The sequence below is a fragment of the Staurois parvus genome, unplaced genomic scaffold, assembly GCF_062004578.1.
Source record: "Staurois parvus isolate SC_StPar_1 unplaced genomic scaffold, SC_StPar_1.0 ptg000616l, whole genome shotgun sequence".
NCBI classification, from domain to species: Eukaryota; Metazoa; Chordata; class Amphibia; order Anura; family Ranidae; genus Staurois; species Staurois parvus.
Genome location: NW_028318412.1, coordinates 1,071,150 through 1,084,436, shown reverse-complemented (window position 1 = coordinate 1,084,436; position 13,287 = coordinate 1,071,150). Strand labels below are relative to the sequence as shown.

General features: G+C 40.2%; 1 protein-coding gene across 1 annotated transcript; it reads left to right on the top strand.

The window, feature by feature from the left end:
• Positions 1–7,232: 7,232 nt before the first annotated feature.
• On the top strand, positions 7,233–12,411 carry LOC149449497 (UDP-glucuronosyltransferase 1A6-like). The gene is made up of 2 exons (XM_089693149.1): positions 7,233–8,081; positions 12,319–12,411. Exons 1-2 carry the CDS (start codon positions 7,233–7,235, stop codon positions 12,409–12,411), a joined length of 942 nt encoding a protein of 313 aa, XP_089549275.1.
• Positions 12,412–13,287: the final 876 nt, after the last annotated feature.

Genomic DNA, 13,287 nt, shown 5'->3' with positions numbered 1-13,287 from the left:
CTCCAGATACCACGCTCTTACAGCCAAGCATCCTTAAAGAATGCCACCTGAAGAGAGATTCATGTCTTCTGCGATGCATCCAACAAAGCCATTACTGTGGTGGCTTATCTTCGAGCTACAGATCCCAGCGGTGAAGTGGGTGTAGGATTTATCATGGGCAAGACCAAGCTCACACCAAAACCTGCACATACTATTCCAAGGCTTGCATTTTGTGTAGCTGTGTTAGCTGTGGAAATTGCTGAGCTTATAGAACTTGAAACAGATGTTGATATAGACTCCTTTGACTTTTATACAGACAGCAAAATAGTGCTAGGATATATACACAATCGCACAAGTCAGTTCTACGTGTATGTCGGCAACAGAGTGGAACGCATGATTGGAGTTGCAAGAAAGATCCTGGACTCTGTGCTACTGGACCAGAAAACTGCTCAATGTACTCATGAAATTTTAGTCACAATTCTTGCAGAGGTGTCTGCTATAATTGATACAAGGCCATTGGTCCCTGTGTCCTCAGATCCAAAGTCCTCAGTGTTGCTCATTCCAGCCACTCTTCTTACCCAAAAAATTGGGGTAGCCACTATTCCCACAGAGGAACTTGATTACCCTAACATTTACAAGCATTAAAGACGACGGGTTCAACATCTTGCTAATGTGTTTTGGAACCGCTGGAAGATGGAGTACCTTTCTAACCTTCAAAGTTGTAATAAATGGCAAACTAGCAAACCCTATCTACAAGTGGGAGACATAGTTCTTTTGAAGGAGATAGATTCCCATCGTAACCATTGGCCCATGGATCATATTAAAAAGACTATGCCAAGTAACGATGGCAATGTACGCAAGGTAGAAGTTAAAGTAATGAAAGAACGTTCTGCACACCTTTACTTCAGGCCTATAAAGGAACTAGTACTTCTTTTGCCCAAAGAGGAAGACAAGTCATCAACTTGATTTAAAGGGAGGTAAGAAGGAATGGTGCATGTTGCTGCCTTCCCCTCTGATTTCTGTGTCTCAGCCTGGACTTTCGAGACCAACATTTGCAAGTATTATGGTAAATGTTTGCATTGTTTTCCTTTGCTCTTCCTTTCCCTCTTGTTTTGCAGATGTTCCTGGAAAGAATCTTCATTACTTATATTGGACTTGGACTAAAGTTTGTTATAATACAAATCATAGATTTCGATGGGGAGTGTCATGTTTCACATGACTGTCATATGCCTTTAAGTGTTCTTTGTATTTTGTCTTTTCTCCTCCCCTTCCTTTGGTTTAGCTCATGCTGTATAGATAGCTCTACCCCTTTGCTCGTGTTCCAGTAATACACCTCAGCTTCAAGCTTCATGTCTCATGGAGTAGATCACATTATGATCTTTTGACCTATCCGATGTTCATTGTTGTAAGATTCTCTCAGTTTCTGGAATAAACTTAACAAGATTTACAAGGTGTCGTCTGGATCGAGTCACTGCCTGTTTTATTCAAATAAGATTGGCGTTATTGCTATCTCATCACAACTGTAAGTTACAGAGATCACACTTTCAATGCTTAGATTGGAGAGACAGAACAGTGCATCTTCAGCACAAAGCCGTGAAAAATCAATGACCACAGACAAACGGGCGATCCTTCATCGCCTAGCGTTCGCGCTCACCTTCAAAGATGATCGTGATGGGTTTTACTTACAGATGATTGTCAGGTTGCAGTCCTCTGATTCACCAGAGCAGACAGCTACTGGGGACAATTGGCTGATTTAAAGGTAACAGCACTGAGAGGCTGGAATTACAAGTCAGTAGGTAGTATAGCCAAAGTTGGCATGACACACAGAGACACTGGGAATGGGTGGTAGTGAACAAGACGTACATGAATCACTAAAAGCAGGCAGAAGAGGATGTTGACAGAGCAGGAAGCAGACTAGGAGTATACAGGGATACATTGAAAAGGGCTGCAGGTTAAGAGTACACAGGTCCTGGAAATGAATGGCAGGCTGAAACTCACAGGGGATCACGGAGGAATACTCTTGAATGCTCAGAGGATACAACAGGTGCAAGGATACAGGTTGAAGGCAGGAAAACACAGAGCATCACTGGGGATAGCCTGGATGATACTGGGAACACTGGGGATAAGAAGATCATACAGGAGGGCTCTGGAAGAAATTTGCAAAGTCACTGGGAGCATAGGCGAGGCTATTACACAAACACTTGGAATCTTGGGGTCACTTAGAATCTCTCAAAATGTTGGGGACACTGGGAAATTCAGATTTTTGGGGTCACTCAGGATCTTGGAAAGTCAGAGACCCTAGGAAACTCATAGAAACACAGGGGGCCTGGGGCTACGAACACTAGCTGTTGCTCAGGCAATGGCTGAGGGAATGAGCCCAGGTTAGTAGAACTACAGACAACATTTTTTCCCCATTTTAGATAGAGTAAGGGAGGGTTATAACCTTTGTCAGTTTATTTTTTGCCATCTGTATCCCACTGGGAAGATTTAACTTAACTTCCTGTCCCATAGCCAAAACAGGAAGTGAGTGAAAATCCCTGCAAATTAAGGGAATTCCTTGGGGCCCCTCAGGTCACCAGAACTAGTGTCCCTATTGGAAAATTCACAATCCATTTATTTTCTGGGGACAACCCTAAATTTTGGGTTTTCTTTTGCTTTCACTTTCAATGATAATGTAAAACAAATAGGACAAATTGAGAGGGCGAATCTCCCTAATTGGGGCGCAGACAGCAATAAAGACCTGACGTGGTTCTAATCCATCTCTACTCTATCCAAAACAAACAAAAAATTGTGCCTTTAGTTATACTTTAAATAGAAAAGGAGATGCCGTGACTAGGCATGTAGTTGAATGGATCAACCGAAGCTGAATTACCAGTTTTGAGCACGTCTTGAGGAATAACAGGTAAGAATAGAACCAAGATGGCCGACTTCCGATGTCACCTAAATTGATAATGTTCAGATGAGATGACGTGACAGAAGGAGACATTTTGGGACTTTTTTGAGTTAAATATTTTGGACACTTAAAATATATATAGTTTGTTTATATACAGTATATGCTTATGGTGTACCTTTATATTTATGGGACACAAGAGAGTTATTATTTGGTCTGATCCCATGCATTTTATTTATGTTTGATTATTGATTGCACTGTTTTTCACATTAAAGACTTTCAGTTGATGTGGGAACACATGACACTAGCTGCTGCAACCAGATTTTATGTATTAATATTTGCACAGAATTTGTTTTTACTTAGTAGTTAGTTTTTGGTAACACAGAGGATGTTTTTCTTTTGTTAGCAATAAAAACCTGCAATCAGATGTACTTTCATGGAATAAGGGTATTCTCAACATACGTGTAAAATAAAATCTAAAAATATAAAATAAGTATTTTTAATATGTATAACAGGAATTACAGCTGAATTCCAGGATAAGCAAATATTGTCTAAATATAAGAGGCACCATACATGTGTATGCTTGCTTGAATCTAGGTGTGCTTTGTGTGCATTACAAGTGTGAATTGAACTTTATTTAATTATGTATGACAGGAATTAAAGCAAACCAATAAGTAGATGTGGTGGCTGCATTCATTTTATTTTTTTACACTCATTTATTCCTTTATTTTCACCTGGTGAATGATTAGTAACATACCTTCTGTTCTTAAGGTGACTACCTGCACTCCTCCAATGTATCTGTGAAGGAGCAATGTAGCCACTCTTGGACAGCAGCATTATCAACCAGTGGAGAAGGTTTTGGTTATGTACTTGGAATGGATGGAGTAGAGTGTACATTAGTGACTAAAAATGTAAAGTCAACATCAGCTAACACTTTTTAAGTTACAGCTATAAATATAATAAGAGGCGTAGCGCTAGAGATGATATTATTTGTGCGATTTCAAGCCCAAAAATCCTATCGGGTGTGCTAAAATGTCCTCTGGTAGAGTTCAGACATAGGTACATAAATAAAACAAAAATGAGAATTCAATCCCAAGGTGATATATGAAATAACAACCAGAATCTCTAAGTGCCTTTAATTCTTCCTCCCAGTCAGTGCTCCACAGCTCCTCTGCTCCTTTCGTCTGAGTTATGTGCTTCCTGCTCTTCTCTCAGGACTTGTCTCCATTGGGGTCACATATCCAGCACTTGTATGCAGATCGGTTCAAGTGCAAACGCGTTTTGCCTTTTTACGCCCTTTTAAAGGCACTTGGAGATTCTGGTTGTTATTTCATCATGCCATTAATTCACAAAGGGTCAAACTATCTGGGGACCTCTGAATTCAGCAGACTACCTATTACAGCTTGATGACCACACCATAGAGGATAAGTTCACCGGAGTGAACTGCCCATCTACAGATACCTTGACGGTTTATATCACATGCGCTTTTCTCATGCGCTTCCGATGAGTGCGCACTTTAGCTACTGGTTGGCGTCACAAGCTTGTCTGCTGTTGTTTATATCACCTTGGAATTCAATTCTCATTTTTGTTTTATTTATGTACCTATGTCTGAACTCTACCAGAGGACATTTTAGCACACCCCCTAGGTTTTTTGGGCTTGAAATCGCACAAATAATATCATCTCTAGCGCTACACCTCTTATTATATTTATTGTTTATTTCAAAGGTTTTAGATTGGTACCTTTTGGTGCTTTAGCAGCTGCCTTTTAGGAGCGCTCACTATCTTCATTTTTTTATATAGTTACAGCTATCCTACAGGTTTCCTACTATAACAAGTTGATTGCCCTAGCCAGGGGGAAGGGATGCATTTTCCCGCTCTTTTTGGGCTCTTCCTTTCTCCCTGTGCTTTAAATAAAAGGGGGGAAGGGCTCTGCACTGGAAGAGCTGATGCATGGGAAGAAGGCACAAACAAGACATAGCATGTAATCTCCAGCTATTACACAGTGTCTTGAGGGATCGTCAATGAGCTGCAGGTGAGCCTTCAGGGAGTTTTCCACCAAACTCGGGTTGGGGAACTTCATAACGGAATCTTGTAAAAAGGCAAGCTGGAACTTGTAGTCTGCTCTGAGGAACATCCACTCATTGGGACACTGTCTTTGTGGACTCCTGCCATTCTTACCACTTATGGACTCAAGCAGGTGTGCTGGGCAGCCACAGTTAGGATCAGTTAAGGAAAGGACTCTTGCTTGTTAAACAGTTATGCTGAGTTTTATCACTAAAGCCCATCTCTAAACTGGAGGACTGTCTTAAGGTTGACTTTCCTGAGAAGTGGTCTCTGCTTGTCCCCGGGTATTGGTGAGTGCAGTACAGCAAAGCTACCCCATGTGCAGGGCAAGTGATCCCGCCCACAGAGCCTAGCCCAGAAGAGCCCAATATCCCCCTCCTTGCTCAAATGCACATTGCTTCAGGGTGCCTGCCCTGGCTTTTATCTACATCATCTGCAGTCATTGCAGTATGTTCCTGTCTCATGTCTGCTGGGAGCTCTAACAAGCCTCATTTCCAGAACCTAAAGTGCATTCGGAGAGCCCCTTTAACCTCAGTTGGACCATCCTCTTCAGCTTCTGTTCCTGACCTGATGTCCTGCCAGACCTTCTGAGCCAGCATCTCCTGCTGCAAGGTCTATCATCTACACCAGACGGCACTTGTGTTCCTCCTGTCCCTCAGTACCATCTGTTCCACATTCAGAGAGGTCTGGGCTGGAGATGCAAAAGAGGCTAACCTTGTCATTTCAGTATCCTATCAGGACCAAGACTGCTGTCGTATTACTGCTGACAGACTGTAACATACCTTGTAAGTCAATTTTGATTTTGGCCATAGTTATGTTTTTTTTTTTTCAGTTAAAGCTATACTTACACTTTATGTCTTGTTAATTCCTTTTGTTGGGCATTCAATAGTGAGGTAGAACAAGCATTGAGTAACTTTAAACCCAAAAGAAAAATATAATATATTGCAGCTAAACAATTAGATGTGGTGGTTGCATTTGATTTCTATTTTAGACGTCTTTCTGTTATTTTCACCTGGTGATTCAGTCTGTAGGTCTGTTATTTTTCAATTTTCTTTAACAAAGTTGTCCAGCAAAGGTTGCATTTAAAAAATTTGAGACAAACCATTTACACTGATAGGGTTGCCCAGGGGCGGACTGACAACTCATGGGGCCCCCCGGGCAATAGGGGATCATGGGGCCCCTGTGTCCTTGCCCAAACTCAAAAAAGCCTATGAAAAAGGTACCAGGGGCATCTCATGGGGCCCCCTACTAACCCCAGGCCCTTGGGCGGTGCCCGAGTTTCCAAATGGCCAGTCTGCCCCTGGGGTTGCCTACAATGATCAGGTTATTTTCATTTACATAAAGCCTTTATCCAAAAAGGTTGCATCTAACACCACCAGTGGTGTGGAGACACCCTAGTTCAGGGAGTGTGTTACTAGCAGGATCACCAGGTGAAAATAAAAGGAATACATGCTAAAAAAAAGAAAATTAATGCAGATGAATTCCAGATATGGTATAATTTTACACAGTCACATTGGTCCAGCTTGGACAAATATAACTATGTATAAATCATATCTGGCCAATGCCTCCGGAAGCTGGAAGTCACTGACAGACCCCGATACTCAAATGATCTCCACTAGTTTTCGGGTCCCATGCAGAGTGGAGGTCAGCCGCTCAGCATGGGCACCTTTCAGATAATGCTTTATCATCAAAGAAAGGTAGCAGAATACATTTCGGCCTAAATTTATGAAGAAAGATTATTTGCAAAATTTTATAACAGAGACTAAGAAAAACTCTATTTTTTTTCGAAATGTTTGGTATTTTTAATTTATATATAAAAAAAAAAAAAAACCCAGTGGTGATTAAATACCACCAAAATAAAGCTTTATCTGTCTCAAATAATTGTAAAAATTTCATATGGGTACAGTGTTGCACTGACTGAGTAATTGTCACTCAAAGAGTGACAGGGCTGAAAGCTGAAAGTTGACCTAGACTAGAAGGAGATGAAAGTGTCCAGACTTGCAGTGGTAAAGGATTGGTAAGCTGCAATATAGTACATTTTTGATTTGGGGTTTAATACCCAAATATTTCTGCATCATGCAAGACTGTAGGTTAGTTTCAAAATTTCCATCCCTAGACCTATACTTGATTAGCTTTTGATATTTTGGATCTAAATACTGACAAGTCACAAACTAAACAGCAGGTTAACCAGCAACTTTTCCTGACAAAATTCCAAGTTCCTCCACAAGATAAAGGGAAGCTATCAAGGCTACCAACATGACCTATTAAAAGAGCATTTTGCGTTTGATCATCTATAGTTATGTTGCCACGCAGCCTTGCTGTCCTATTGTTCTTTTTGGGTGCTCTTAGTCAAGGTGATGGGAGTAGGCTGCTTGTTGTTCCTATGGATGGCAGTCACTGGCTCAGCATGCTGCCCCTGGTAGCAAAGCTGGGTCAAAATGGCCATCATGTTGTGGTGGTCATGCCAGAAAGCAGCCTGTTAATGAGAAGATCTGAACTATACAATATAAAGACATTCCCTGTCCCATACACCAATGAAGAGATTAAGGGAAAGTTTCAGAAAATGGCCAGTGAACACTTTACTGCTCCCAATTATTTTCCTGGGACTGCTTTTGCAATGCGCAGCAGCATGATGGTTATATTTAAGATGTTCTACAACATGTGTGAAAGAATGTTACTCAATGAAGACCTAATACGTGAACTTCGGGAAGAAAAGTTTGATGCTGTCCTTACTGATCCATTTTTACTGTGCGGAGTGATACTAGCAGAACATCTTGACCTGCCCTCTGTGAATTTCTTAAGGGGGTTGCCCTGCTGTTATGACTATGTAAGTGCACATGGTGAAACTCCACGTTCCTATGTACCCAGATTGTTCAGTAAGAATGGAGACAGGATGACCTTTATGGAACGTGTGAAAAACATTATGGTCAATATGCTTGAGCCAAATTATTGTGGACCAATGTATGAACAATATGTGCAGTTGGGATCAGAGATCCTTAAAAGAGAAATCACTCCTGTGCAACTTCTAAGTAGAAGCTCTGTATGGCTCTTGAGATATGATTTTGTTTTTGAGTATCCGAGACCTATAATGCCTAACATGGTATTTATTGGAGGTGTTCATTGCAAGGAAGGGACAGTTCTGCCAAAAGTAAGTATCATTAAGATATTTTTATGTGTTTTTATATCACTGTTACCTAAACTATAACTAAAGGCATTTGTTTTTGTTTTGGATAGCGTGGGGAGGGATTAAAACACCGGTGGGATTTATATTACTCTCTGTGCCCCCTGTAGGGAGATTCATGCTTTCTACTTGTCCTGTTTACTGCCATATACCTGAGGGGAGATCTAGCTGAAGAGGGGACTTCTCCTTAATAACACTACTATAGCTGTCAGATGGTTAATGGGTATTCCAAAGATTAACAAATGTAAAATTCACAGTGGAGATATACTCATTCCTACAACAATAGTCAGTCTCTTGATGACTTTTTATTGCATTGTTTTTCTTTATTTCACTCAACATTTGTTCACAATAAAATTATTTATTTTTAACAGAATAAAGACAAAATGAATGATTAGTTGTAATGACAAATTCTCAGATTATTCTGTAATGGATATTGGTCAGTCTATGTCTCTTACAGTAACCATTTTGTCATTGTGTTGCAACCAATTGGCACATACAGTAAGTGAAAACCAAAAATTCTTATATCATGCAGTACATAATTACTATTATTTAGGTTTAAGAACAACATGTCTCATGTAAGAAAATTAAACACTAGACATCTCTGCAATAATAGTGCTTTGATTACAAAAAGGTGGTCTTCTGATTATTTGCTGTAATTGGTTATTTGACTGATGGCTGAAAAGCACCTCAGGGATGATGGTGGGCAAAGTGATGCCCAGGCTGTGGTGATTTATGTAAAAGACCACATTGTAGATTTTTCAACTGCTGTGAAAGACATGTGTGTTTTAGGGGAGACGTTCTGTCTGTTGTGGGAGAACAGACTGAGAGCCAGAACCAGTCTGATGAAAAGGCACTGTTAGGAACTGGATCACCTGCTGGTCGCGCTGTGGTTTCCCAACCTGAAGGGTGTAGTCCCGATGTCTACCAGCAGGTGTCTTTCAGTACCCAGCAATTAATCTCCACCTTATGCGGACTGCTGGAAGGGTATTTAGCCCCTTTTCTGGGTTTTCACAGTGTCTCTGTGTTTATATTCCTGCACCTGACCCAGACTTTACACCTGTTATCCTGATTCAGTATATCTTGTACCTGCCACCCTGACCCAGCTGCCATCAACCTTTCATCTTGTTCCTACTGTTTACAAATGTTACCCTGATCCTGCTGCTTCTAATTGCTCTCCTTGTACCTGATCCCCGTACTGGCCCCCTTCCTAACCCATTTCACATGTTCTCCTGCAAACCTCCCACCTGACTCAACCTTACCAGATCTCTCCCCCAACTGTATATAGTTAGTTAGATAAGGTTATCTTTCAATAGGTTTCACTTATTACACATGTTTGCTTTTACTTATACGTATATGATTGTAGTGTTTTATGATTTTGTCGCTTGCTGTGCTAAAAAAAACAACTTATTTTAATTACACATAGTTCCAGTCTGTTTTGTGCAGCTAAACATATGTAGCCACGCCTGCTTACATGGATAAGAATACCTACAGGGGCTTCACATCTACAACGTATGCGTTGCATTAAAGTGTAGTAAAGCGCAAATAGCAAGCTAACAAAATTGCACTGAATTCTCAAACAATGCCTGTGTTCTCTTTTGAGGGCTCTGTAGAGTAGTTCTGTAGTCCTAAGAAACTTCCTGCCCTAGGTTGACTCCATTGCAGTAATTTAATAACGGTGAATAGGTTGTTCACTTTGCTAAAAAATATGCCACAGAACCTAGTGAAAGTGGTGAAATTTAACTTCACAAACAATATCGAATCACCTACAAGTCAAATAAAAAAAAAAAAATGCATTCCCTACAGTTTTACTGGTAAGCCAAAATACAGTCAAGTCCATAAATATTGGGACATCGACACAATTCTAACATTATTGGCTCTATATACCACCACAATGGATTTGAAATGAAACAAACAAGATGTGCTTTAACTGCAGACTGTCAGCTTTAATTTGAGGGTATTTACATCCAAATCAGGTGAACGGTGTAGGAATTACAACAGTTTGCATATGTGCCTCCCACTTGATAAGGGACCAAAAGTAATGGGACAATTGGCTTCTCAGCTGTTCCATGGCCAGGTGTGTGTTATTCCCTCATTATCCCAATTACAATGAGCAGATAAAAGGTCCAGAGTTCATTTCAAGTGTGCTATTTGTATTTGGAATCTGTTTCTGTCAGCTCTCAAGATGAGATCCAAAGAGCTGTCACTATCAGTGAAGCAAACCATCATTAGGCTGAAAAAACAAAACAAACCCATCAGAGAGATAGCAAAAACATTAGGCGTGGCCAAAACAACTGTTTGAAACATTCTTAAAAAGAAGGAATGCACCGGTGAGCTCAGCAACACCAAAAGACCCGGAAGACAATGGAAAACAACTGTGGTGGATGACCGAAGAATTCTTTCCCTGGTGAAGAAAACACCCTTCACACCAGTTGGCCAGATCAAGAACACTCTCCAGGAGGTAGGTGTATGTGTGTCAAAGTCAACAATCAAGAGAAGACTTCACCAGAGTGAATACAGAGGGTTCACCACAAGATGTAAACCATTGGTGAGCCTCAAAAACTGGAAGGCCAGGTTAGAGTTTGCCAAACGACATCTAAAAAAGCCTTCAAAGTTCTGGAACAACATCCTATGGACAGATGAGAACAAGATCAACTTGTACCAGAGTGATGGGAAGAGAAGAGTATGGAGAAGGAAAGGAACTGCTCATGATCCTAAGCATACCACCTCATCAGTGAAGCATGGTGGTGGTAGTATCATGGCGTGGGCATGTATGGCTGCCAATGTAACTGGTTCTCTTTTATTTATTGATGATGTGACTGCTGACAAAAGCAGCAGGATGAATTCCGAAGTGTTTCGGGCAATATTATCTGCTAATATTCAGCCAAATGCTTCAGAACTCATTGGGCGCCGCTTCACAGTGCAGATGGACAATGACCCAAAGCATACTGCAAAAGCAACCAAAGAGTTTTTTAAGGGAAAGAAGTGGAATGTTATGTAATGGCCAAGTCAATCACCTGACCTGAATCCGATTGAGCATGCATTTCACTTGCTGAAGACAAAACTGAAGGGAAAATGTCCCAAGAACAAGCAGGAACTGAAGACAGTTGCAGTAGAGGCCTGGCAGAGCATCACCAGGGATGAAACTCAGCGTCTGGTGATGTCTATGCATTCCAGACTTCAGGCTGTAATTGACTGCAAAGGATTTGCAACCAAGTATTAAAAAGTGAAAGTTTGATTTATGATTATTATTCTGTCCCATTACTTTTGGTCCCTTAACAAGTGGGAGGCACATATGCAAACTGTTGTAATTCCTACACCGTTCACCTGATTTGGATGTAAATACCCTCAAATTAAGGCTGACAGTCTGCAGTTAAAGCGCATCTTGTTTGTTTCATTTCAAATGCATTGTGGTGGTGTATAGAGCCAAAAATGTTAGAATTGTGTTGATGTCCCAATATTTATGGACCTGACTGTATGTATAATTTTTGTTCTTAACGTTTAAATACTCTTTCATTTACATGGGAAAGAGCTAATACATAGGGGTATGCTCAGATTTTCTACTGCAAGGTCAGCTTTAAATAAAAAAGCCCTACTAATATAACAAAATTTGCATCTAAACAAAAAAATCACTTCTGATTAACCACTTTACCTCCAGAAGGTTTTACCCCTTCATGACCAGGGCATTTTTTACTATTGAGCATTGTGCTACTTTAACTGGCAAAAAAGTTTTCTTTTGGTGGTATTTGATCCACACTGGGTTTTTTATTTTCTATTATATAAACAAAAATTAAAAAAAGAAAAAACATGTATTCTGCTACGTCTTTGGTAAAAAGAAAATCCAATAACTGTATTAATTGGTTTGGGTGAAAGTTATAGCATCTACAAACTATGATTTGTGTGTGTGTGTATATATATATATATATATATATATATCTATATTGGAATATACGCAGCTATAGACGCTATACTTGTAATGGCGGTGATTAGCGACTTAGAATGTGATAGTGTGGCAGACACTAACTGGCACTGACGTCACTAGTGACACTAATACAGCAATCATTGATAAAACAGTACGCAGTACTAATGACACTGGCTGGGAAGGGGTTAACATCAAGGAGCAATGAAGGGGTTAACTGTGTGCCTAACAAGTGTAATGTTTGCTGCGTTTACTCACAGATCTGGCTGTTTTTTCCCTGCTTTTCAGGGAGAAGAAGCAGCCAGATCGTTCTACTTACAGAAAGATCTGAGTGTTTGTAACACAGCAGATCAGCAGGTTTCAGCTGAAATCAATGGCTGAAACTTGCTGACAAACTATGCTATGTCCAATCACGACACAGGTCAGAAGCGGGTGCTTGCATATGTGCCCTATAAACCCAGAAGCAGGCAGCAACGTACATGTACTTTGTCTAGCCTGCAGCGGCCACCCACTCACAGTAGATGTACTGTGAGAGGGTGGCAAGTGGTTCAAAAAGCTTGTGCTGTGTTTTTGTTTCCTATTAGAGATATATTTATCCATTATGTAAGTTACATACCAATTACTTTTAACTAAAAGTAGTATGATCAAACTGCATAGGAACAATTGATTCTGTGGTTTGTATAAATTATATATAGTTCAGGACATTTATGCTAGTGTACAAATGCAAAACTAAAGAATTGTACCCGGTTCCACATCATACTTCTAAAATGGCAAACTGCAAATATGCCCAAATGTTATGTGTTCTCAGATGTTATTTTGAGTGAACCAAAGTTAATTGAAAACCTTGTGACTTTAATGCCATGTTTTATATTCAAGAGTGTAAGATAAATGCAGTTAAATTTAAAGTGGATCTGTATCTGAGCATCACAAAGTGAAAACATATATTTAATTCACTGGTAAAATTCAAGGCAAACTCACCCATCCATCAATGTCTCCATCCTTTATTTGTTGACAAATCACCATCATCCACTGGCTCTCTAGCCTCGGCCATCTTGTGTAAGGGCAAATGATTTATGTAGCACTTCCTGGATTCCATCTGCCCTTAGCTCAGACATGTAGATTGAAGGATATACTGAGGTGAGAAATTCCTCTTTCCCTACTCCAGATGAAAAAAAAATACCCATGAAGAATCATGGGATGTATGACATCATTATGGCCTAGGCCAGTAACCAGGAGGAAACTAAAGTAGTGTAAAAA